The 17,543-nt window shown below is 46.8% G+C and overlaps 1 protein-coding gene across 4 annotated transcripts in view; it reads right to left on the bottom strand.

Moving 5' to 3' along the window:
• Positions 1-527: 527 nt before the first annotated feature.
• Positions 528-17,543, bottom strand: part of smim22 (small integral membrane protein 22) — a 31,090-nt gene continuing 14,074 nt past the window's right edge. For 3 of the 4 annotated variants that reach the window (XM_038820774.1, XM_038820771.1, XM_038820773.1), the window contains exons 2-4: positions 6,534-6,737; positions 4,179-4,258; positions 528-823 (exon numbers count right to left, since the gene is read on the bottom strand). In XM_038820774.1, the coding sequence (XP_038676702.1) occupies positions 776-823; positions 4,179-4,258; positions 6,534-6,663 (258 nt within the window). In that variant the 5' untranslated portion in view covers positions 6,664-6,737 and the 3' untranslated portion in view covers positions 528-775. Of the gene's footprint in view, positions 824-4,178; positions 4,259-6,533; positions 6,738-10,300; positions 10,373-17,543 lie in introns of all 4 variants that reach the window. The other variant, XM_038820772.1, reaches the window with a different exon arrangement.

Below are 17,543 nucleotides of genomic sequence, written 5' to 3'. Positions count from 1 at the left end.
GCCTGGTATGGAGGGAAGATCTTCCGAGGAAAGGCTGAGGGACGTGCGGCGGTTTTCATCAGAGAGAAGAAGGTTAAGAGGTGGCTTAATAGAGGCATACAAGATGATCAGAGGAATAGATAGGGTGGACAGTGACAGCCTTTTTCCTCGGATGGTGATGGCTAGCACGAGAGGACGTAGCTTTAAATTGAGGGGAGATAGATATAGGACAGATGTCAGAGGTAGGTTCTTTACTCAGAGTAGTAAGGGCGTGGAATGTCCTGCCTGCAACAGTAGTGGACTCGCCAACATTAAGGGCATTTAAATGGTCACTGGATAGACATATGGATGATAATGGAATAGTGTAGCTGGGCTTTAGAGTGGTTTCACAGGTCAGCACAACATCGAGGGCCGAAGGGCCTGTACTGCGCTGTAATGTTCTATTGTTCTATGTAAATTCAATGATGTAAAGAAGTTTCTGTTGAAAAGCTCCATTCTGTTCCTCAACCAAACTTTAAAAGCGGAATTCACTAGAAAGTAAAAAGAGCTGATTCTGCGGTGATTTTAATATCTGTGCAAACTGCAAATAGAAAGTATTGTTAAGCCATTAGTACTGGATTGATGTAAAGCTGGCAGAGATGATACATTTCACTTTTGGATGTGATCCAGGGAAGGTGCCTGTCAAAATGACTAATATAAGAGCGGAGAACCTCCAGAGGATTCATGAGAAATTCAGGTATGCAGTGAAGAATATTGCGAATTGATCTGGCCTCTGGCTGGGAGTCGCCTCCAGACCCTAAGGTTCCAATGCCGGATTGTCCACTCCCACCTTGTGCTTTCCATGCTGCAAGAGAGAAAAACCAAGCATCAGGTTGATCATTATGGACGACTTAAAATGCTTTGATTCTTGCTACTCCTAAGACATTTAAATCTCTGGTTCTTTCAGATTCTCCCTGGGGGTGGCAAGTTTATTGCAGTTTGTTTTGTAGGCAAAAAAATAACAACGTTGCATGCTATTCTCTCGTGGGAAGTGGGTGTCTTTGTTGCCCATCCCTAATTGCCCTTGAACCAAGACTTCCTTTGCCATTTCAGTCACCATATTGTCGTGGGTCATAGAATTTACAGTGCAGAAGGGGGCCATTCAGCCCATCAAGTCTTCACCGACCCTTGGAAAGGGCACCCTACTTAAACCCATGCCTCCACCCTATCCTAGTAACCCCACCTAACTTTTTCTACACTAAGGGGCAATTTAGCATGGCCAATCCACCTAACCTGCACATCTTTGGACTGTAGGAGGAAACCGGAGCACCTGGAGGAAACCCACGCAGACACAGGGAGAACGTGCAGACTCCGCACAGACAGTCACCCAAGGCAGGAATTGAACCCGGGTCCCTGGAGCTGTGAGGCAGCGGTGCTAACCACTGTGCCACCGTGCCGCTAAATGGGCTTGGAGACACATTTAGGCCAGACCAGATCAGGGTGGCAGATTTCCTTCCCTTCTGAAGTAGGTTAATGAACTAGATGATCCAATGATAGTTTTTTTTTTAAACTGGGGAATTCATATTTATTTTATATTTTGAAATTCATTTTATGTTCAAACTTATTTCATTTAGGAACGTACTGTGTTTCAAGCTACATTCTTTACCCGTTGACAAAATAGCCACAAGAACCTAACTCCAGTTTATAAATTAATTCTGGAGGAAAAAACTGATTCGCTTCAAGTCACACTTTGCAAGATGGTGTCACAAAGCCGTGCTGTGTCTGTCAAAAAATGATTTAAAATCCACAGCCTGGAAATCTGAATTGAACTCTTTTTTTTAGAAGCAGGCAATAATGCCAGTGCTGCCTTGTGGACAGAGAGATCCAATTAGCCCCACTCCTGTAATAAAAGCGAAATACTGCCGTTGCTGGAAATCTGAAAATATAAACAGGAAATGCCGGATAAACCCAGTCAATCAATGATAGTTTCCTGGTCACAGTTACTGAGACGAGCTTTCAGTTCCAGATTTTTATTGAATTTAGATTGAATTTTATTGAATTTCGGCTGGTTTAGCTCACTGAGCTAAATCGCTGGCTTTAGCAGACCAAGCAGGCCAGCAGCACAGTTCGATTCCCGTACCAGCCTCCCCGGACAGGCGCCGGAATGTGGCAACTAGGGGCTTTTCACAGTAACTTCATTGAAGCCTACTCGTGACAATAAGCGATTTTCATTTTCATTCATTTTTTTTCATTCCACCAGGTAGGATTTGAACTCACATCCCCAGAGTAATGGCCCAGGCCTCTGGATTGCTAGTCTGGTGATATGAAAAAATGAAAATTGCTTATTGTCACAAGTAGGCTTCAAATGAAGTTACTGTGAAAAGCCCCTAGTCGCCACATTCCGGCGCCTGTTCGGGGAGGCTGTTACGGGAATTGAACCGTGCTGCTGGCCTGCCTTGGTCTGCTTGCAAAGCCAGCGATTTAGCCCTGTGCTAAACCAGCCCCTATTTTGGCGGCATGACAGCACAGTGGTTAGCACTGTTGCTTCACAGCTCCACGGTTCCGGGTTCAATTATCGGCTTGGGTCACTGTCTGTGCGGAATCTGCACGTTCTCCCGTGACTGCGGGGGTTTCCTCCGGGTGCTCCGGTTTCCTCCCACAAGTCCCGAAAGACGTGCTTGTTAGGTGAATTGGACATTCTGAGTTCTCCCTCTGTGTACCTGAACAGACACCGGAATGTGGTGATTAGGGGATTTTCACAGTAACTTCATTGTAGTATTAACGTAAACCTACCTGTGACACTAATAAAGATTATTATTATCAGTACACCATATACCACCACTATTAGCATCCATAGTAAGAAACAAACCGAACAATAGTCAAACTGTGATGTACGTTTGCTAAGCAAAAAGTTCCACTGCTTGCTTTTGAGGGCGTAGTCGAAACGGGATTTCAAACTATCAATTGAAACCTCCAGGGTTGGCTTCAGCTTTACTGATGGGCCGAATTACATTCATGACAACCCAGTGACGGAAATGAGGTAAGCTCCAGGGTGGGAAATGAAGACAGATAATGCTGGATTAACCCATCAGGTCGGTCAGCATCTGCAGAGGGAGAGGGACAGAGTTAACATTTCGAGTCGGTATGACTGTGATGGAACTGGGATAGTGATCCGAGATAAGATTAGCTCATGGTGAGCATTAATCTTGAAATTGTTCCTGTTGCTATCATTGAGCGATTAAGCAGCAATTCAGGCCTCTGGAGTTGGGGTATCGAGGAATTAATGATGGAGACAAACACCAGGTTCATTTTATTCTCTGTCTGCCTCCAATTATTGGCCATTTTGATCTCAGTGTAAGATCATAGATAATGTTGGGTGCACAGGATATGTTACCTACAACTCAGGAAGGCTTTACTCAAACAATGGAGGTTGCAATCAGGTATTTCCAGAAAAAGAGGTAAAGTGGACAATTTATCTCTTGTAATACAGACTTTATTTTTTAAATGTTGATGGCAAAGTCGCGCTAAGTAATTGGGGCTGAAGATAACTCTCCAACTGGGGACAGCATAGCTTCCATTGGTGTTGTCACTGCAGAGTTGAGAGCAGATAAACATCAGTGTGAATGTGAGGTTTGAAATATTTGCATTTTCAGCGATGATTTTATTCTATGATAACCATGACACACAGTGTTGGGGGTTATATTACTACTTAAAAAAAAACTACCCCCGGCCCTTGTTTAACGGAAATCTGCAAATCGGCAAATTATTGCCGGGGGCATTCAAGAGAAAGTTGGGAACGGGTAGGTTAAAAATGAGCAGCGACAGTTACACAGAGACACAGACACGCACACACACACACAGACGCACACACAGACACGTACACACACACATACACACAGACGCACACACAGACACGCACACACACACATACACACAGACGCACACACAGACACGCACATACACACAGACGCACACACAGACACACACACACGCGCACACACACACACACACAGACAGACAGATGCACGCACACACACAGACAGACACACGCACACACAGACATACATGCGCGCAAGCACACAGACACACACATACACAGACAGACACACATGCATGCACACACACACAGACGCACAGACAGACACACACACACAGACGCGCACACACACACACATATACACAGACGCGCACACACACACAACACAGACACACATACAGACCTTCTTGCTTGGTGAGGAAGAAAAACAGAAACCCCAGCAGCATCGAATTAGGACCAAGAGGATCAGAGCCAGCACTGCACCTAAGTAAGAAAAACATTAAGATTAGCGCAGATTCATGATAGGGCAAATTGTCTACAGTCTTAGGAGGAGTGGACTTGGTAAGGAGTGGCACAGTCTCATTTTGTACTGTGGTGACCTAGATCTTCCTGTCCACCATTGAAAGCAAAATGGACAGTGCAGTGTCTCCAGGGTACGTTCAGCAAGCAGAGGAGAGTTATGGGAAGGCGAGGGTGCATTCCTTTGTTTACAGCAGCAGCTGCCATATTGAGGTAAGTTTTTAAAAGGTCCAGTCTTTCAGCGATTGAGTTCAGGATAGTGAAAGGATCAGTGAGCAAGTGAGTGAATGGGGAGGTGGCAGACACTGGATAAGGAGCGGAGAGGAGGGGACTGGTCCAGAGAACACTCCGGTAATGTGGGATGTGATTGTGGGATGGGGAGGGATGGGGAGGGGTTGTGATGGGTTGAGGAGTTACTCGCTTGTTAGATTATGTTTTGAACTGCCTGACGTTTGCAGGGTGGACATCCAGGTAAGTCCTGAGTATCTAACCCAAGTCTCCACCCTGAAGGTCCAAATCGGAGACTTTGGAAGAGGGTATCGCACAGCAGGGAGTCAGCCCATCAGGAGTTTAAACTTCCCAGGCAATTCCCACGTATGTCTGAGGGTCAAGATTTCCGCAGTGCCTGGATCCCCATCTCCCATCATGTGTCTGTCTCCAACAATCAGAGCAGGAAGATTTGGATCTTGGTCGCTGCCACAATTCTGTCTCACACACACTAAACTTCAAAGGTTACATCATCAGTACATTTGGACTGCAAGTATTATTAATACTGATTTATTGAGACATTGCCAGTCCTTTAGTATTTCCAGAAGGTTCTTTGTGCTCTCCTTAGCGAAGATTGTTGCCAATGTCTTCGTTTAATTTGAAAAAGTGCACACTTCCAAAGGGCACAATTCCTGGACATGTTACTTTTGGTTGCAGAGGACCGACTCCTGTATATGTAGAAGTGCAGTATGTAAACATTCCAGAGATCCAATTTAATTCTGATTCAACAGACAACTCTTAAGGGAGTGCCATCATTATCCACAGTATAAGCCAATAGCCAAACAAAGGATGGAATTAACATACAAATCAGCCATGATCTAATTGAATGGTAGAAGGCGCTGAGTGATCTCCAGTTCCTATGTCCCTGGATAATAGAATATTATCATTTATCGTGCGAGGAATTGAAACAAAAGTAGGGAGGTTCTGCGCAGGACACTGGTGAGTTCACATCTGGAGTATTTTGTATAATCTTGGTCTCCTTATTTAAGGGAGGACATGAATATATTAGAAGCAATTCAGAGAAGGTTTACTGGGCTTATACCATGGGGTCAGTTATTACCTGAGGTAAGATTAGACAGGCTAGCTTGTAACCGCTGGAGTTTAGAAGAGTGAGAGGCAATTTGATTGAATCAGATAAGATCCTGAGGAACCTTGACTGGGTGGATGTGGAGAGGTGACTGCTTACAAAAAAGGGGACAGAGATCAGGAGAATTTCTTTCCCTCTGAGGGCTGTGAACCTCTGGACTCTGCTTCCTCAGAGTCTTGGAATGTTTTCAAGGAAGAGCTTGATAGATTCTTGATCTAGCACAGGGGTGGGCAAACTACGGCCCGCGGGCCGCATGCGGCCCGCCAAAGGTATTTCTGCGGCCCACCAAGTCACTAAAAAAAATAAAAAAAAATTTTTTTTTTTTTTTTAAAAAAAAATTTTTTTTTAAGGTTAATGGGGGGGGGGGGCTGTTGGGTTACTTACTGGTATAGGGTGGATATGTTGACTTGAGTAGGGTGATCATTGCTCGGCACAACGTCGAGGGCCGAAGGGCCTGTTCTGTGCTGTACTGTTCTATGTTCTATATGAGGCTCCCAGAATCATAACCGGGTGAAGTAATTATTTTACTTTATATACGTACTATGCGGCCCTTTGTGAATTGTGAATTTCTGAATGTGGCCCTTGCACGGAAAAGTTTGCCCACCCCTGATCTAGCAAGAGGGTGCAAGGTTACTGCAAGGCGGGGGGGGCGGGGGCGGGGGGAGGGGGGGGGGGGCGGGGGGGAGGGGGGGGGAGGTAAGCGGGAGATTGCAGTTGGGTCACCATGATCAGATTGAGTGGCAGAATAGGCTCGAGGGGCCGAGTGGCCTTAATCCTCCTCCTACTTTGTATGCTCATGCGTTTGTATCATTCGCAACTGTTCTATAAGGAGAATGATGTAAAGTGTTTAAAATGAATCAGCCTTGTTGCACTTCAGAACCGTACCAATGAAAATAAAGAAAATGGCAAAAGTGGCGATGTCCCAGTTGGATTGAAAAAGTTGCTTGCTCTGCAGTCTCCTCACAACATCATTAAACTGTGCTTCAACCTGAGACCCCAAATCCTGGTCGGCCATCTTCAACACTGCCTCTTCCCAATCCACTCAAACGTTCAGACTTCTTCCCCAGGTCAGCCGGCAAGCGACATGAACTGCAAAACACAGGACAGAGTTCACCATCTCCAAACGTGTCAGATTCCGAGCAATCAGATTCTGCAAAGGATGTAATCACGTCCAATATCGCTACTTACCCGCTGCTTCATAAATGAAGCGAACTCCCTGGAATGATTTAGTATCATTAAAACGCACCGGCTGCAGGAAAAACCTCAGCCAATTTTAATTAAAAAGATTCAGTGAATTTACTGAAATGTCCTTTTGAATTAAATGTTAAGGTAAACACAAGACCTGTGGATATGACAGTGTTGGGTGAAGATAAATGATGAGAATCTTTCTTGTCACAAGTAGGCTTACATTAACACTGCAACGAAGTTACTGTGAAAAGCCCCTAGTCGCCACATTCTGGTGCCTGTTCGGGTACACAGAGAGAAAATTCAGAAATTCTCAGCTGGTACGGGAATTGAACGCGTGCTGCTGGCCTTGTTCTGCATCATAAACCAGCTGTCTAGCCCACTGAGCTAAACCAGCAATCATGCCCTAGCACCTGTAATAAACATTTACTTTACAGAATTGCTCAGCTTGCTTGCATGTAGTATCTGTAGCATAAAGGTCTGGCACATACACGGTTAATGTGGGACTGAGTACTGTACCACCCACACACTGATGTAAGAGAGCCTTGCACCCAACATCTGTTGAGCGTTGGACAGAGATGTGTGTACCAGCCAGCACGGAGAGGTCTCCGAGCTTGTACCCATTATTGTATCTTTGTGAATAGTTCTTTTTTTGGAAAAATAAATTTAGAGTACTCAATTCTTCTTTTCCCAATTAAGGGGCAATTTAGCATGGCCAATCCATCTACCCAGCACATCTTTGTGGGTTGTGGGGGTGAGACCCACGCAGGCATGGGGAGAATGGACAAACTCCACACGGACAGTGATCCGGGATGGGGATCGAACCCGGGGCCTCGGCACTGTGAGGCAGCAATGCTAACCAGGGTGCAGAAATGGGATGGGTGTAAATAGATTGGAAAAGCTGGTGATGTTCTCCTTGGAGAGCAGGAGGTGAGAGGCGATTTTCCAAAGGTATGCAAAATTGTGAGGGATCTGGACAGAATAGGTAGGAAGGAGCCTCCCACTGGAGGAAGGATCTTTTGCTCGATTGGATGTATTAAACAATCTCAATTTTAACTTCCGATTGAAGTTGACCTAACGACATAACTTCAGCATCGAACTCGGGTGCAGCTATTGCTAATGTTCAAGAAGGAAAGACCACGGAGCATCGAGGGTACTGGAAACAATGCAAATCAACCCATGGAGTGGATGTAGAAGGTGCACCTTGAATGTGATCTGCACTGTAAGTCATGTTTCGGCAGGAGAGGGTGAAAGTATGGACCATTCCCTCTCTGTTTAGACCAACCTGGACTGGATGCGCTTGCCCAGTTATTGAAATAAAAGGCAAGCATGCCAAGGTGCCAGCCTTTCACATTGGCAGTTAGCATTTCAACCCAAAATGTCAATAATCAGCCAGTTGGACTTTGGCAAAACCAACCAGCTCAGCTAATTCATTCTAATGGAAAAGTTAACCAGTTATAAATAATGGAAATAATGCCATGCATATAATATTAGAGTTTCACTGTACAGAAACAGGCCATTCAAGTTCAAATGGTCTGTGTCAGAGTTTATGCTCCCCATGAGCTTTCTCACACCCTATCAGAATATCCCTCTGTTTCTTTCTACCTCAGCTGTCCCTGAAATGCATCTACACTATTCCCCTCAACTACTGCATGTGGGAGCACCATCCACATTCTATTAGTGACTATCTTTGATTTATCTAGTTTTTAGTTCAAGTGGAAACGCCTCCTTCACACCTAACCTGGCAGACACCTTCATTATTTTAAAGACGCCTATCCAGTCATCCCTCAGCTTGTTCAGTTTTTCTTGCTGGTTATGTTCTGATGCATCAGTTGCCCTCAATTCTAATTACCAGTAAATTTAGCTTTGTGCTTTACAATTACAAAAACTGTTATGCTCTGCATAGAAACTAATAACTTAAAATATACGTGCTATTAGCTGATAGCTGAAAGGATGACATGAAAAGATTTCACATTTTACTGTAACAAATGACTAAAAGCACTATTGACTAAACACTATTTTCACAGGCGATTTATACTTTAAACTAAAGAACAAACTTTTAACACTACCAAAAACACATTGGGCGGGGTTCCCTGGTCCTGAGGCTAAGTGTTTACACTATCGTAAACGCCGTCGCGTTTTACGATGGCGTCAACAGGTCCCCCGGATCAGCGATCCTGAGCCTCACAGGAGGGCAGCACGGCACTGGAGTGACTCACACGGCTCTAGCTGCCGATACCAGCATCAGAACCGGCGCCGTGGGTCTGCGTATGCGAACTATGGCTGGCGTGAACTCATGCATGCACGTTATGACCGGCGTGAACTCGCGCATGCGCGCTAGTTGCCTTCTCCTAGCCGGCCCTGACGCAACATGGCAGAGAGCTAAGGGGCCCGGCGCGGAGGAAAATAGGCCCCCACCAGGAGAAGCCGGCCCACCGATCAGTCACCCCCGATCGCGGGCCAGGCCGCGGTGGAGGCCCCCTGGGGTCTGATCCCCTCTTGCCCCCCACCAGGCCCCCTCCCCCTGCAGGATGAACGGCGAGGTCCCACTAGGTAGGACCACACGTGAACGGCGCTGGTGGAACTCGGCCTATCTCGGCAGCCACTCGCCCATCGCGCTCGGAGAATCGCCGGGGGGGGGGGGGGGGGGGGGGGGGGCGGAGGGGTGCTGTGTAGAGCGACCCCCGACCGGCGCCGGGCCGACTGTGCCGGCGCCAATGGTGCCGATTCTCCGGTCACTGGAGAATTGGCGGAGTGTGAATGGCGCCCGCCCCCGCCGATTCTCCAATCTGGCCCGGGGTCGGAGAATCCCGCCCCCTATCAGGCATACATTATATCGTCCTTTAAGTGGACATTAAATTCTCCCAGAATCAGTCCAAAATGATTCTCAGCTTCTGAGGATTTACTCTCAATCTTTTTTCTGCCCAGCCTGGAAACTTTTAACTCCAGAACTGTCTTTCACAGTGTGATTTGTCTTGGATCTTTATCCTTCTGCTAAAGTGAGGCAAATCTTCCAGACTTATTTTATCTCCTCACACATTTTGTCTTTCCAATCTGAGTGCATTCCTGTGTGTGATGTATCACAATGTCTTACAGCCTACAGCTGTTCCCGCTCTCCTCGATCTGTCAGACTAACCCTGCCTGTGACTATGTCAGGGATATCTTAGACACACTTTCCCTTTCAAAGCCCATCTCATTGGCAACATGAATCACATGGGCTGTATATTTTATCTTGGACGTAAATGGTCAGTTTGAAGTACAACTTTTCACAACCCAACATTCTCAACACTTTTCTGGGACTTTGGAGATTGGGACTAATAACTGTCCCCTTTCAATTGATTTCCAAATTTACTACTGCCTAAAACTACACTTTTGTTTCCTTTATCTTTCCTGCAGTGGAGAAACCCGATCAAAACCTGCAACTCAAGGATTGCTGAGAAAAGAGGCTTACTATTAAAGCGTTTTACCTTGCACGTCTCAAGACAGCTCGCAAGAAATTACCAAGAGCATTGGGTTTATATCACACGTTGGTAATTGACCTTAGACAGAGAAATAAAAGAGTAATTTGTCCAGAGGTAATAGTCCACTTTATAACCGCCCCTGTACATAGAAAACAACAAGAACAATACTAAAACCATTGTGATAAACCAGAGCAAAGTGTACAGGAGGGTAATAAGGAACTTAAAAACTCACGACATTTACCCTTATCTTCACTCTGCCAAACTCAGATGAAAACATTTCAATTGAGCAAGTGAGAGTGCATGTACTCCGAAAGTAGCACAGGGAGTCCTTGAGGGGGCCGCCACCTATTCGGGAGGGTGAGAGTGCGGCCAAGAGGAGACGCAAACTACAGCACCCAGAATGCCTCCAGGCTCTCAAAACAACTGACTCGGGCTCTCTTTCTGGGAAATGCGGATTTCAAGCCCTGGAACTTTGTCCCAAAGTGAAGCGACCACTCTGCATTTGTTTACGGGCATTGAGAAGTGAGGTGGCCTTGTGAGGGGGGGGGAAAGATCTGCCAGAACCTTGTGCCCCGGTGAGTAGCACTGTGTGAAACCACTCTCCCTGGCTGCCCCCAATCAGCGATTAGCAGCATGTAGGACCATTCCCACCATTCCCCCGAATGTCCAGGCTCCAGTCTTTCACAGTGTGTGCACCTGCTCTCCTGGGACCCCCCTGGAAGGCGTAAACCCCGCACGGCCCTCTGTCCTGGGCCCTGCAGAGGCCCAGCTGCCAGCTTGGGTGGTTGTAAAAATCCCACAGCGGTAGTTTGAAGCAGAACACGGGAGTTATCCCTGGGATCCCGGCCAATATTTATACCTCAATCAGCATCTGAAAAATAGCCGATTATCTGCTCGTTGATCACATTGCTGTTCGTGGGATGTTGCTGTGCGCAAATTGGTGTGTTACATCACAATAGTGACTGCACTTCAAAAAGTGCTTCAAAAAGCTGTCAAGAGGCATCTTGTTGTTGTGAAAAGAGCCATCCAAGCACAAGTCTTTCTATTTTTTTGAAAATCGGTGTTCTATCTGGGGATGAAAGGAACATTGACCTTTCCCATTGTGTTCGCCGCTCCCTGTATTCAGCTCGGGATTGTTATACGCGCGACGGCTGACACCAACAGCTACGAGGGAGTCCTTCAGCGCAGCTGTTTGTCTGTTTACGCGGGTTCGGTGGGCATGCATTCATTGCTCTTGGGCAATCAATCACCTGACTCCTTCCTGCCACGGGCACGCATACAGTGTTGGTGAAAATGTGCTTGTTTCCCAACTGATAGCAACGAAATGGAGGATTGCAGAATGATTTCACTCAGCATGTCACACTGGGAACAAATGACCAAGTTTGATAACAACACAAAGTGAGAGAGGTTTTCTCTGCGCTTTAGGGAGAGTCAAATAATGTGTTTCTTGTAGTGATATGTAGATATAGAGACATATAAAGGGTTAATGACGACATCATAGTGTAAGACAACCACTAGGTGGCAGCAGTAGATTCCTGTATAAATATAAGAACTCAAAGGATCTTGGGTCTCATCGACCCAGGAGTGACTAGTCAGCAGGGTGTTAGAAAGATAGATAATAGCTTAGTTAGCACGTGTAGTTAAAAGTAGTTAATACCTTATTCTGAATTACTTGATCACTAGTTAGAGTTCTGTAAGAGTGTGCAAACTCAATATTAATTAATTCGTTATTCATTAAATCTGTTTGCTTTATGTTGAAGATTGGTGGTTTGTTAAGAATCACACCATCAGACCATTCTGGAGATATAAAGCAAAGAGTAATGATATATTACCAAAGAGTAATATATTTCTACATTGAGTTAAATGTTATATTAGTGTTGTCACCCTCCAACCTGCCTGCTGCTTAGAATTCCTGCTCCTACGGACACAGGAGCTAGAGAAAGCATAAACTTACATCTGTATTAGAAAGCTTATTTTTTTTTCATCTGGAGCAGTTGGGGGCCTGGAGCTTGAGGCTGCCAGTCCGCATTAATCATGACTGACCAGGAATCTCTCCCGCCCTCACCAGTAAGGAAATGTTGTTGCGACTGTACAAGGCATTGGTGAGTCTGCGCCTGGAGTATTGGGCACAGTTTTGATCCCCTTATTTGAGGAAGGATGTAGTGGCTTTGGAGGCAGTTCAGAGGAGGTTCACTAGGTTGATTCCAGAGATGAGGGGTTTGTCGTAGGAGGAGAGATTGAACAGTTTATGCCTATACTCTCTGGAGTTTAGAAGAATGAGGGGAGATCTAATTGAGATATACAAGATGATAAAACGCCTGGATAAAGTAGACATGGAGCGGATGCTCCCTCTGGTGGGGCATTCTAAATGAGAGGTCATAGTCTCAGGATAAGAGGCAGCAAATTTAAAATGGAGTTGAGGAGAAACTGCTTCTCCCAAAAGGTTGTGCATTTGTGAGATTCGCTACCCCAGAGTGCGGTGGATGCTGGGACAGTGAGCAAATTTAAGGAGGGGTTAGACAGATTTTTAATTGGTAATGGGTTGAAGGGTTATGGAGAACGGGCAGGACGGTGGAGTTAAGGCCAGGATGAGCCATGATTGAATGGCGGAGCAGACTCAATGGGCCAAATGGCCTAATTCTGCTCCTGTATCTTATGATCTACCGCTTTCCATAGGCATGCTGGAAGTATTTTCAGGTCGACGGTCAACCTATTTGACCTTGTTACGAACACACTCTCTGTTTCCAACAAGTGCTGGGTTTAGACTCGAACCTGGGGCTTCTAGGCAGGGACTCTGCCAACTGCGCCACAAGACCTCCCTCTCCAACTTGTGACAAATCCTAAAAGTATTTTGCTTTCTGATGTCCCATCAATTGAACGCGAGACGAGTTGCTGTACAAAAGTATGGCTTTAATCAGCTAGATGTTAGCCCTGCGGTCGATTACAGTATAAGGACGACCGCCGGGAATACTGGGTATTTATACCCCGCCCTGGAGGCGGGGTTAACTCAGCCTCTCGACCAATCGGGGAGCCGTCACATGACTGGTCTCAACCAATCGGTCGAGAGGCACATGACCGACCAGGGCCAATGGTAAGCCGGTGTTCTGCACCAATGGCAGGCAGCTATGCTAATCATACCACCGCACTTTCTTTCCCTCGTTCCCACTTTCAGTGCCTACCTTGGCCTCTTCCGAATTCAGCCCAGATTCAGTGCAGTATTGAAGCAATTACTTTGGCCCCTTTAACACAACGCAGACCTGAGGTAATTTTATATTCTTTCCCCGAGAACATTCATTGGAACTTTGAAAACCGTGTGAATGATACGGCTAAGTAGAAACTCTTTACTGGAAGTTTATTGGTTATGAAAGCAATTTCACTGCACTGGCTTCAGCTGCTTCTTATTTTGCAACCAGTAATTGTCACTAATGTAGCTGAATGGGCCTGTCATAACTGATGAGATATTCAAGCGCTTAGTCAAAATGGATTTCAGACTGGGTTATTCCAAACCAAAGTTATAACCCATAATGTCGCTGAGAATGTCAAATCAAGTATTAGTTAAAGGATATGATCCATCTTACGCTAAGCGATAATTCAATTGCCTCCCTCAGATTCGCACCATCATTAATAAACCTTCATAAACATCGCTCGATTTTGCCCCTGCCTCAGCTCATCCACTGCTGAGACCCTCCTTCGTGCCTTGTTACCTTTAGACACGATTGTGTCCGGCCTCCACTTCTGGCTGGGCTCCCACATTCAACCCTCTGTAAAGCTGAGCTAATGGAAAGCTCTGTTGCCTGTGTCTGAACTTACAACAAGTCCTATTCCCCCATCACTCCCCCCGTGCTCGCTGACCTACATCGGTCAAGTGCAATCCTGATTTTAAAATTTTCAAGCTGGTTTTCAAAGCCCTCCATTGCCTTGCAACCCCATTCGTACCCCCCCCCCCCCCACCCCCACCCCCACCCCCCCAACGCCCCCACCCTCTGAGACATCTGTACTTCCTCTAATTCTGGTCCCTTGAGCGTTCCCAATATTAATCTCTCCTCCTTCGGTAGCCACGCCCTCAGTTATCCAGGCCCCAAGCTCTGGTATTCCCTCCCTACAACTCTCTGTCTTGCTTTCCTCCATTATGACAGTCTTAAAACTCACCTCTTTGGCCTGGGTCATCCCCGCTGGAAAACACGCCGCGGATTGGTGAGAAAATCCCGCCCAATATCTCCCTGTGCGACTCGATGTTGTCCTTAGTTTTGTAACTCTCCGGGCCGGCAGAGTGACGCAGTGGTTGGCACTGCTGCTTCACGCCGCCGAGGACCCCGGTTTGATCCCGGCTCTGGGTCACTGTCTGTGTGGAGTTTGCACATTCTCCCCGTGTCTGCGTGGGTCTCACCTTCCCCCCCCCCCACCCCATAACACAAAGTTGTGCAGGGTAGGTGGATTGGCCATGCTAAATTGCCCCTTAATTGGAAAATGAAAGAATTGAGTACTTTAAATTTAAAAAAGAAAAAAAAGGTTTGAGAGCACTCCTGTGAAGCACCTTGAGCTCTTTCATTATATTGATGGTGCTACGTAAATCAGATGTTGTTGTTGATTGTTGACAGCCAGAATTGGAGCAAATGTTGAGGTACTTTAGTTGTCGATGATCGTGATGGCAGATGCAGTATAACGTGGTTAAATGTGAGGTTATCCACTTTGGTAGCAAAAACAGGGAGGCAGATTATTGTGTGAATGGTCATGAATCAGGAGAGGGAATTTGCAACGAGACCTGGGTGTCCTCGCACACCGATTGCTGAAGATAAGCATGCAGGTGCGGCAGGCGGTAAAGAAGGCAAATGTTGGCCTTCATAGCGAGAGGATTCGGGTACAGGAGCCGGGATGTCTCGCTGCAATTATATAGGGCCTTGGTGAGGCCACACCCGGAATATCGTGTGCAGTTTTGGTCTCCTTATCTGAGGAAGAATGTTCTTACTCCAGAGGGAGTGCAGCGAAGGTTTACCAGACTGATTCCTGGGATGGCAGGGCTGTCATATGAGGAGAGATTGACTAGGTTGGGATTGTTCCCGCTGGAGTTCAGAAGAATGAGGGGGGATCTCATAGAGACTTATAAAATTCTAACAGGACTTGAGAGGGTTCCCGCTGTTGGGTGTGTCCAGACCCAGGGGTCACAGTCTGAGGATATGGGTTCGACGAGGCGAGGAGAAATTTCTTCACCCAGTGAGAGCCTGTGGAATTTGCAATCAGGAAGCTGTTGAGGCCAAAACATTGTCGTATGTTTTCAAGAAGGGGTTAGTTTTCGCACTTTGGGTCAAAGGATATAGGGAGAAAGTGGTCACAGGTTACAGAGTTGGGTAATCAGCTATAATCATAATGAATGGTGCAGCAGGCTCGAAGGGCCGAATGGCCTCCTCCTGCTTCTGTTTCTCTATGTTTCTGTGTTTGTATAAATTTCCCCTTTAGATCTTCAGCCAGAATGTTTGCTGCAACTTTGCTGAAATGGCATATTAACATGGCGTTTTCAATTACACCAGGTAAAATTGGCTAAGGATTGTATTACTACAGTGGAATATCATTTTAATCAACCGTCAATCCCAGGAAATTCCTCTCCACGCAATTAAAGGGAACTGTTTTGACTTTGAGTTTTCCAGCTGGGATTAAAATCTATTCCTGGAGGTTTTACATGATTTGCACCCCCCCCCCCCCCCCCCCCCCCCCCACCCTCCAGCCATTAGTCACCAACACACCCACCCTTGGGACACACGGGCTGGGAAATCTCGTTTGGCACGCGGATGGAGAATCGATTTTTACGCCCAAATCGGACCCGGAGCCGCTCCCCGCGATTCCCTGGTCCCCGGAGAATCGCTCGTCCGCGAATCACAACGTACGCATGGCGGCCCTCCCAGCGATACTTCGGTCCCGACCGGCCAAGTTCCCGACGGCGTGGTTCTAGCCACGTCTGGCCGGTCGGGGGTCTCGCGCGGCGGCTGCGGACTCAGTCTGCGGCCGCCCTGGTGGGGGGCGGGGGAATCAAGTACCGGGGGGGGGGGCTTTGTGGGCGGCCAAAGCGGCGATCGGGCAGGTCAGATGGAACGGCGCGGGGCAGATCGGTGGGACCTTGTTTCTTGGTCTTGCTCCGCGGTCCGAGTCCGCCATTGCGTTCGGTGCGTCCGCTGGAGGCAGCCCACCGCACGCATGCGCAGACTCAGAACCAGAAGTGCGGGGGCCCGTATCCCACAGCTAAAGCTGTGTGAATCACTCCGGGGTCCCAGCCCCCTGTAGGTAAGTGAATTGCTCGATAGTTTGTTCAGGAAGGTCTGGAGTGAAACGCCAGCGTTTTTACGCCGGTGAGGGTGACAGCCCCATTTCTGGAGAATCCAGCCCACGGCCTTCTCCCACCAATTGGAAAGCACAAAGGCTCATTACCCAAATGGATGATGCTTAACTATCAGCTGAAAAGCCTTCCCCCCCCCCCACCCTTTTTCAATATTTTTATATTTATAAAAGAAACATGTTCAAAGGTAACTACAAAAAAAAACTATCTTTTTAAAAAATGTACATAAGTTATTTCTCCGTGGTCGCTCACAGCGGTGTCCTGGAGATTGATCTTTAATACCGGGAGACTCCAGGCCAATCCTGGAGGGTTGGCGACTCCGGTTTGGGTGAGTGTGGAAGGTGGGTGATAGCCAATCAGCCTGAGTTTTACAGCTCTCGCTATTTGGACTTCTACAGATTTCAATGGGGTGTCTGGCTACAAAACAGTCACGGCAAACGTCTCGTTAAAACGTCCAAACTCTAACCTCTGTGTTGTGGCCTTGACTCGGCAATTGCTAAGCAACTCCATAATTGTTCTTTGAAAAGGTTGAGCATTGTCGATACCCCAGTGTAAATGCCTGGCTTTGTCGCTTGCCCTATCTGTCTACTGGAGGTGGATTCAAAACCTTCTCTAGACTTCAAACAAATAATCTATACCGAGATGCCAGTGCGGTATTGAGGCAGTGCTGCATTGTTGCTCAAACTGTCCTTTGCGGGGGATGTTAAACAGGGTCCCCTGTCCAGCTGATAAAGAGGATCCCAGTTGCAAACCCTCCAGGATTGGCCTGGAGACTCCAGGAACTGAAGATCTATCTCCAGGGCACTGTTGCGTGCAATCTTGGAGAAAAATCATCGGGCCTTAAAAAATTTAAATTTTCATTGAACATTTCCCTTTACCAGATACAAAAATATTGGAAAAGGGGAAAGACAGACAAGCATCATC

This window comes from Scyliorhinus canicula, chromosome 15 (assembly GCF_902713615.1).
Source record: "Scyliorhinus canicula chromosome 15, sScyCan1.1, whole genome shotgun sequence".
Lineage (NCBI taxonomy): Eukaryota > Metazoa > Chordata > Chondrichthyes > Carcharhiniformes > Scyliorhinidae > Scyliorhinus > Scyliorhinus canicula.
Note: the sequence above shows the minus strand (reverse complement) of the source record. Positions and strands in the feature narration are given on the sequence as shown.